At 55.6% G+C, this 8,598-nt stretch overlaps 1 protein-coding gene across 3 annotated transcripts in view; it reads left to right on the forward strand.

The window, feature by feature from the left end:
• SUPT5H (suppressor of Ty 5 homolog (S. cerevisiae)) overlaps positions 1-6,567 on the forward strand; it is a 37,137-nt gene extending 30,570 nt beyond the window's left edge. For all 3 annotated transcript variants that reach the window (XM_011973384.1, XM_011973383.1, XM_011973385.1), the window contains 13 exons: positions 40-186; positions 1,028-1,174; positions 1,272-1,397; positions 2,308-2,392; positions 2,702-2,821; positions 2,904-3,006; positions 3,095-3,222; positions 3,312-3,417; positions 3,855-4,013; positions 4,126-4,294; positions 4,407-4,610; positions 5,978-6,073; positions 6,153-6,567. In XM_011973384.1, coding sequence (XP_011828774.1) covers positions 40-186; positions 1,028-1,174; positions 1,272-1,397; positions 2,308-2,392; positions 2,702-2,821; positions 2,904-3,006; positions 3,095-3,222; positions 3,312-3,417; positions 3,855-4,013; positions 4,126-4,294; positions 4,407-4,610; positions 5,978-6,073; positions 6,153-6,296 — 1,734 coding nt within the window. In that variant the 3' untranslated portion in view covers positions 6,297-6,567. The remainder of the gene's footprint in view (positions 1-39; positions 187-1,027; positions 1,175-1,271; positions 1,398-2,307; positions 2,393-2,701; positions 2,822-2,903; positions 3,007-3,094; positions 3,223-3,311; positions 3,418-3,854; positions 4,014-4,125; positions 4,295-4,406; positions 4,611-5,977; positions 6,074-6,152) is intronic.
• Positions 6,568-8,598: the final 2,031 nt, after the last annotated feature.

Here is an 8,598-nt window from a genome sequence, read left to right on the forward strand (position 1 = left end):
AGCTGGATTGGGCCTCACCCCTTTCACCATCCCTGGCAGCTGAAGGTGCTCCCCCGGGACCTGCAGCTCTGCTCAGAGACAGCATCAGGTGTGGATGTTGGGGGCCAGCATGAATGGGGCGAGCTGGTGCAGCTGGATCCCCAGACTGTGGGTGTCATCGTGCGACTAGAACGGGAGACCTTCCAGGTGTGTGTGTAGTGCTCTGTGGCGGGGACTTGATTTTAAGAGACTTCCTGTCCCTCAACCCCTCATCCTGGGAGGTGGCAGAGCCCCCAGACTGCTCTGGGTTGTAGACCTGGCTCTGTCACTCACCTCTGACTGGCTGATAGTGGGCACGTGGCAAGTCATTGATCCCTCCCCGTGCCTGTTTCACACCCTGTAAAATGGAAACCAGAGCAGTGTCTACTCTGTTGGTAGTGAATGATTCCCCGAGGTTAGATCTGTACCCTGGTGGCTGTTCCTCGCTCAAGGATGGAGTGTCACATGTGCCCTCCTGCCTTTGCCCCTTCCTCATGGATGTGGGAGTCACGGAGCACAGTACTTAGGACCCTGGACTCTACATCCACATCTTGGCTTTGTTGCTTCTGTGCTGTGTGACCCCGGGCTAGTGACTCACCCTCTCTGAGCCTGAGTTTCCCTCTGTAAAATGGAAATCATAATAGAATCCACCTCAGAGGAAGTTTTGAGGCTTCAGTGAAATCTTACAGGGCCTGACACAGAGTGATAGATGAACAATTAGCTGTTATGTTGCTGTCAGCGCCCCCTTCCATCTCTCAGGTCCCTGTTGCCCAATCAGGGGGTGGAGTCTCCTCCCAAAGGGTGTGTTAGAATGACTGGGAACATTTTTGGTTGACCTAGTACCTAAAGGGTGGCACTCTGCCGGCCTGCCCTGCAGCCAGGGAGTTGATGCCCTGTGGAGCTTGGAACCATCTTCCGCAAGGAAGGATTATCCCACTTTAGGGAACCCCTGCCCCGTGTCTCCCCTTCCCATTCTCTCCCCCACAGCCTCCCTGCTCTCCCTCTGTAGGTGCTGAACATGTACGGGAAGGTGGTGACTGTCAGACATCAGGCCGTGACTCGTAAGAAAGACAACCGCTTTGCTGTGGCCTTGGACTCAGAGCAGAACAACATCCATGTGAAAGACATCGTTAAGGTCATTGATGGCCCCCACTCAGTGAGTACAAGTTCCTGCTTTTGAACTCCATCTGAAGGAATTTGGTTGGGGGTGAGCGGGCCATGGCCAAGAGAGTGACCCTTTTCTCCCTGGCTAGGGCCGAGAGGGGGAGATTCGCCATCTCTTCCGAAGCTTCGCCTTCCTGCATTGCAAGAAACTGGTGGAGAACGGGGGCATGTTTGTCTGCAAGACCCGCCACCTGGTGCTGGCTGGGGGCTCGAAGGTGAGGTGGGCATGGCGGGACCCTGTGCGTTGGGTACCTGGCTCAGCTCTCCAGCCTCCTCTGGCCCCAGAAGTGACAAGATTGGGTTTTTGAGGGATTAGGAGAGCAGTGTCATTGTCAGGTCCTTGCCAAAGAGTGAAAAGGTTTATTTGGGATTCTGAGCTGTTCACCAAGTTATTTATTCATTTCATTTTACTGAGCACCTGTTAGGTGCCAGACACTGGAGAACCAGTGGTGAACAAGACAAAAAAATCCTCTGCTCTCCCCGAGCCGATACTCCAGAGATGGACGGACAGATAAACCCATCGTACAGCGTGAGGCAAGCGCTGTGGAGAAAACAGAACGGGCTCAGGAGACAGGGAGTGACCAGGGCTGCCGTTTTAGGCAGAGGAGGGTAAAGAAAGGCCTCCGTGGGAGGCGACATTGCAGCAGAGACCTGAATGAAGGGATGGAGAATGAGCATTTTGGGGGAACAACAAGTGCAAAGGCCCTGAGATGGGGCTTGTAGGGAAGTGTGCAGGAGCAGGTGGCACAGAGGAATTCAGGCCTCTGGTGTGGGTGGCTGGGTGGCCTCCTCAGGGCCCTGCACCTGGAATGATGACTTCCTGTGGTTTGTGGTTTTTGTGTCTCTAGGGGTTTAAATTCCTAACTAGCCATATTTTAGTCCCACTCCTTGGCCAGTGGAAGCCCAGGCCCCTTGACAGGCTTACAATGGCAGAGGGCTGGGAGTTTCCCCAAAGGAAATTGAGGCATTGTCACCAGAAGGAGGGAGGGGTGGCAGCAGGGCAGATCCTAGCAGGAGCTGTTCCCACCTGGATGCATTCAGGGTGGTGTGGCGGCTGGGGGACTGTCCCCAGACCCTGCCACCCCCATCCCCTGCCTGCCAGTTCACTCCTTGCTTCTCTCCTAGCCCCGTGATGTGACCAACTTCACCGTGGGTGGCTTTGCGCCTATGAGTCCCCGGATCAGCAGCCCCATGCACCCCAGTGCTGGAGGTGAGGGGTTCAGGCTCGGGATGTGGTGGGTAGAAGCAGCTGGAAGGAACTTGGTTGTTCAGCCCACACTCAGTGCCTGTGCTGGGCTAGGCCCTGCTATTAGGGGGCTCACCACCCAAAGGAGGGTAGACGCCGCAGTGAGAGCCCGGAATGGTCAGGGCTTCCATAGGAAAGCCAAGGGGCGGGGGGTGGGCAGAGGAAGCTCTAACCCAAGTAGGGAGGAGTCAAGCAAGTGAAGGGGGCATTCTGATGGTGCCCTCTCTGTGGGCACAGCAGTGGGGGACCAGTGACATTCTCCCCCATCCCCAGGTCAGCGTGGCGGCTTTGGTAGTCCAGGTGGCGGCAGTGGTGGCATGAGCAGGGGCCGGGGCCGGAGGGACAACGAACTCATCGGCCAGACCGTGCGCATCTCCCAGGGGCCCTACAAAGGTGACCTGCGAGGCCTGTGGAGGCCTGGGGAGGGGCGTGGTGAAGGAGAGCCTGCCCAGCCTGACCTCCTGCCCCCCCGCAGGCTACATCGGTGTGGTGAAGGATGCCACAGAGTCCACAGCCCGTGTGGAGCTGCACTCCACCTGCCAGACCATCTCTGTGGATCGTCAGCGGCTCACCACGGTGTACGGGTGGGGCTTGGGGAGGACCAGGCTGGGGCTTGCTGGGCAGTGAGAGGGCCCTGCTCACCCCATTTGTTCTCCACGTCCACAGGGGCTCACGGCGCCCGGGTGGCATGACCTCGACGTATGGGCGGACGCCCATGTATGGCTCCCAGACGCCCATGTATGGCTCTGGCTCCCGAACACCCATGTATGGCTCACAGACGCCCCTCCAGGATGGTGAGTGCCCGCAGGGGACAGGGAAGAGGGGCTGGGGGAACCTAGAGGAGGGACAGGACTGACAGACACACTCATCTCCCCCATTCCAGGCAGCCGCACCCCACACTACGGCTCGCAGACGCCCCTGCATGATGGCAGCCGCACTCCTGCCCAGAGTGGGGCCTGGGACCCCAACAACCCCAACACGCCATCACGGTGAGTCCAGGGCTCCCCAGGTTCCGGTGTGTGCTGGTGCGTGTGAGGGTGATGCTGGCTGTCTGGGCATGGAGGGGTTTGTGGGGCCACCCAGCATTCTCTGCTCCCAGCCTCAGGCTGGTCCCTTTGAAGGAGGAGGCATAGCATGGCGGGGCGAGGGCAAAGCGGCCTCCTCTCCAGCCCCAACCTCAGTAGTGATTGTGGTTACCGCTGGGCCTAGAGAAAGATTGCCTGGGTGGGGTGACCTTGGGAGGGCACCCTTATTTCTCTCCGCCACAGTGTCAGCTGTGGAAGGGAAGTAACATCAGGAGTGCCTCTGGATGGGGCTCCTGTGAGAATGAAATTGCCTCAGTTCGGGGTCTGGTGTAGGGTGCTGTTCTGGAAGCATCCTCCGCATTATCACCACAGTTGCTCTCAACAGACTTTTCTCCCAACAGGGCTGAGGAAGAATATGAGTATGCCTTCGACGATGAGCCCACCCCGTCCCCGCAGGCCTATGGGGGAACCCCCAATCCCCAAACACCTGGCTACCCAGACCCCTCGTCCCCACAGGTCAACCCACAGTACAACCCGCAGACACCAGGGACGCCGGCCATGTGAGTCCACTGGGGCCCGCCCTCCTCTGCCCCTGCCCAAACCCTCCTACAGCTACCGCCTCCTTTCCCCTCCCTGCTCCAACAAATGCCCCCTTCTTTCCTGTTTCTGCAGGTACAACACAGACCAGTTCTCTCCCTATGCTGCCCCCTCCCCACAAGGTTCCTACCAGCCCAGCCCCAGTCCCCAGAGCTACCACCAGGTGGCGCCAAGCCCAGCAGGCTACCAGAATACCCACTCCCCAGCCAGCTACCACCCTACACCCTCACCCATGGCCTATCAGGTAATGGTCTGCCTGCCTGCGCTTGAGGGTGGTGGGCTAGGGTGGCCTTGGGCCTGTAGGGTTGGCCAAGCCAGATGACTATTCCCAATGACACTTCCTCTTTCCCCTGCAGGCTAGCCCCAGCCCGAGCCCTGTTGGCTACAGTCCTATGACACCTGGAGCTCCCTCCCCTGGTGGCTACAACCCACACACGCCAGGCTCAGGCATCGAGCAGAACTCCAGCGACTGGGTAACCACTGACATTCAGGTGAAGGTGCGGGACACCTACCTGGATACACAGGTGGTGGGACAGACAGGTGTCATCCGCAGTGTCACGGTACGTGGGGCCCAGGGTGGTGGATGAGCAGGCATCCTCTCCTTCGTACCCCCTAAACTGGGGACAGACCTGTCCCCAGATGGTGATAGCCTAGAGTGGGCAGAACTGGAATGGAGAAAGCCTAGAGGGCAAGGGGAGCTATGTGAACCCGAAGGAGGCATCTTACCCGATTTAGTGGGGAATCAGAGAGGGCTACCTGGGGAAGGAGACATCTGAGCCAAGACCTGAAGAATGAATAGGAGTAAGCTAAGGAAAATGACTGGGTTGAGTGTGTTCCAAATGGCGGGAACTGCATGTGCAGAAGCCTGGAGGTGAGGAGAACTTGGGCACGTCCGGGAGCTGAAGGGTTTGTTGTGGCTGGAACATAAAGAGCCAAAGTGGGCTGGGCAGTAGTTCACACCTACAATCCCAGCACTCTGGGAGGCTGAGGTGGGCAGATCACCTGAGGTCAGGAGTTCAAGACCAGCCTGGCCAATATGGTGAAACCCTGTCTCTACTAAAAATACAAAAAAAAAAAAAAATCCATTAGCTGGGCGTAGTGGCGCACGCCTGTAATCCCAGCTACTCAGGAGGCTGAGGCAGGAGAATCACTTGAACCCAGGAGGTGGAGGTTGTGGTGAGCCGAGATCATGCCACTGCACTCCAGTCTGGGCGACAGAGCAAGACTCCTCTCAAAAAAAAAAAAAAAAAAAAACACAAAAGTGAGTGATGAGACCAGAGAGTTGGCTGCACCAGCTTGGAGGACCTAGACTGTCCAGAGGGCGCCGGAGAGCCAAGGAGGAATCTCAGCAGGAGAGGGGTGGGAGCAGATCTGTGGTGTGGAATTCTCCATCCATCAGTGATGGATTGGGGGTGGGGAGACTGGCTGGGAGCCCAGGGGGAGGTTGGGCTGCACTAGTGCAGGGCTGTGGGGATGAGGCAGGAGGCAGGTGGGAGAGGCCTTCACGGGCTGAATGGCCAGGCCTCAGAGCTAGGGGCTTATTGGTAAGGGAGGTGACCAAGATGAGGTCCAGAGCTCTGGTGGGGCCTGCAGACCATGGGGTGGTCCCTGAGACCAGGTCCAGGAAAAGGAGCAGGTGTGGGGAAGATGCTGAGGCAAGTTTGGGACCTGAAGAGTCAAGAAGCAGTCTCCTTTTTGCCTGTTAGCTTCATTCTGATGCTTCCCTTGCTGATTGGGTCACCTTGTCCACCTACCCTGACATGCACCACAGGCCCCAGGCCTTGGAACCAGCCCCAGCCTTGGCCTTTCCTGCCCCCATTTCACCTTGAGTTCTCAGAATGAGCCCTGAGCCTGTGTCCCCTGGAGTGTGGGCCTCAGTCCCATGTTGGGAGCAGGACAGGTTGACCAAGCTGTCCCCATCCTCCAGGGGGGCATGTGCTCCGTGTACCTGAAGGACAGTGAGAAGGTCGTCAGCATTTCCAGTGAGCACCTGGAGCCCATCACCCCCACCAAGAACAACAAGGTAAGGGCAGGGGGCAAGGAGATAAGATGGGGGTGTTGGGTGGTGACACGGACCCTGACCACGTTACTCCCACCCCCAGGTGAAAGTGATCCTAGGTGAGGATCGGGAAGCCACGGGCGTCCTGCTGAGCATTGATGGTGAGGATGGCATTGTCCGTATGGACCTTGATGAGCAGCTCAAGATCCTCAACCTCCGCTTCCTGGGGAAGCTCCTGGAAGCCTGAAGCAGGCAGGGCGGGTGGACTTCGGCAGGTGAAGAGTGGTCCTCCTTCCTTCCCTGGCCCTTGGCTGTGACACAAGATCCTGCTGCAGGGCTAGGCCGATCGTTCTGGATTTCCTTTTATTTTTCCTTTTAGTTTTCCATCTTCTCCCTCCCTGGTGCTCATTGGAATCTGAGTAGAGTTTGGGGGAGGGTCCCTACCTTCTTGTACCTCCTCCCCACAGCTTGCTTTTGTTGTACCGTCTTTCAATAAAAAGAAGCTGTTTGGTCTAAAAGTGTGTGTGTGTGTGTGTGTGTGTGTGTGTGTGTGTGTGCGCGCGCGCGTGCGCCATGGGAATGAGGTGTCTTTAAGTGGGGTCATTTGCAGACCCCACTTCCTTGCTTTGTGGTTGGGGCAAATAACTGGGGGGGGGGTGTGTGTGTGCGCGCGCTGTGGGAATGAGGTGTCTTTAAGTGGGGTCATTTGCAGACCCCACTTCCTTGCTTTGTGGTTGGGGCAAATAACAGGACGCTATCTGAATCTGTTTTCCCATCTAGATAATAGTGATAGCACCTGCCCCAGAGGGCTCTTGAGGGGAATGTGTATGAGAAGACATAGGAAGGAGATGATCAGAGTAGAGCTTGTCATGTGATTGAAGACATTATATCTTATTCAGGCATGAATTATGCAAAGTGAAAATCACAGTATCCTCCAGGAAACCTAAATTCCTCCTGTGGTGCAGGATACAGTGCTTGATGGTCTTTTTTGTTTTTTCTTTCTTTTTTTTTTTTTTTTTTTTGAGACAGTGTTGCTCTGTCACCAGGCTGGAGTGCAGTGGCACGATCTTGGCTCACTGTAACCTCCGCCTCCCAGGTTCAAGCGATTCTCCCATATCAGCCTCCCCAGTAGCACGCGCCACCACACCCAGTGAATTTTTTTGTATTTTTAGTAGAGATGGGTTTCACCACGTTGGCCAGGATGGTCTTGAATTCCTGACCTCGTGATTCGCCCGCCTCGGCCTCCCAAAGTTCTGGGATTACAGGCGTGAGCCACTGCGCCTGGCCAATGGTCCTTTATTTTTTCTTTTCTGTTTGAGATGGGGGTCTCACTCTATTGCCCAGGCTGGAGTTCAGTGGCACAGTCATTGCTCACTGCAGCCTCAACCTCCTGCGCTCAAGCGATCCTCTTGCCTCAGCCTCCTAAGTAGCTGGGACTACAGGCGTGCACCACCACGTCTGGATAATTTTTTTATTTTTAAATTTTTTATAGAGACGGGTCTTACTATATTGCTCAGGCTGGTCTCGATCTCCTAGCTTCAAGTGATCCTCCTGCCTCGGCCTCCCACAGTGCTGCAGTTACAGGCGTGAGCCACAGTGCCCATTGGTCCTTTTCCTTGAACCCTGATAGCAGTGACACCAGGATTGCTGTAGCTTATCCAGTGGGTGCAATCTTAGAGACTGGGGCTTAGTACCCAGAACCTGTTTCCCTTCCTCGTTAGATATTCCTGTCTTTTTACAAATGTAAATGTATTATAAAACATTTCAGGCAGGGCACGATAGCTCATGCCTGTAATCCCAGCACTTTGGGAGTCCAAGGGGGGCGGATCATTTGAGGTCTGGAGTTAAAGACCAGCCTGACCCAACATGGTGAAACCCTGTCTCTACTAAAAATACAAAAAAAGTTAGCCGGGCATGGTGGTGGGCGCCTGTATTCTCAGCTACTTGGAAGGCTGAGGCATGAGAATCACTTGAACCTGGCAGGTGGAGGTTGCAGTGAACCGAGATTGCGCCAACGGCACTCCAGCCTGGGTGACAGAGCAAAACTCTGTCTCAAAAACAAAAAACATTTCAGATGTTCAAGGTTATATACCAAGAACACCCATGTCCCCACCACCCAGCGGAGGAAACAGGAAACAATATGCACTAGATAGGACCCACTTCAGCAGCACCCCAATCCATTCCCCCAGAAGTAACCAGGAGTGCCGAATTCCTTGTGTCTTTCCCTTGCTTGAATTCGTATTTTTACTACCTTGGTATTTGGTTTTAAAGTTTACATAAACAGGATCTGATTTTTCTTCCACTCAATTTAGGGGAGGTTTGTAGTGTCTGTCTATAGCCTCTAATTCGTTTCTCAGTCAAGCCCTCTACAGCCAGATACTGCTGTTCTTTGGCTGAGCCTCAGGTAAAATGGTTGGCTCTCCAGTCCTTTATAGAAAATCATGGTAGGAAGGGGCCGGGCGCGGTGGCTCACGCCTGTAATCCCAGCACTTTGGGAGGCCGAGGCGGGCGGATCACAAGGTCAGGAGATCGAGACCATCCTGGCTAAC

The sequence above is a fragment of the Mandrillus leucophaeus genome, unplaced genomic scaffold, assembly GCF_000951045.1.
Source record: "Mandrillus leucophaeus isolate KB7577 unplaced genomic scaffold, Mleu.le_1.0 Scaffold137, whole genome shotgun sequence".
Classification (NCBI taxonomy): Eukaryota; Metazoa; Chordata; class Mammalia; order Primates; family Cercopithecidae; genus Mandrillus; species Mandrillus leucophaeus.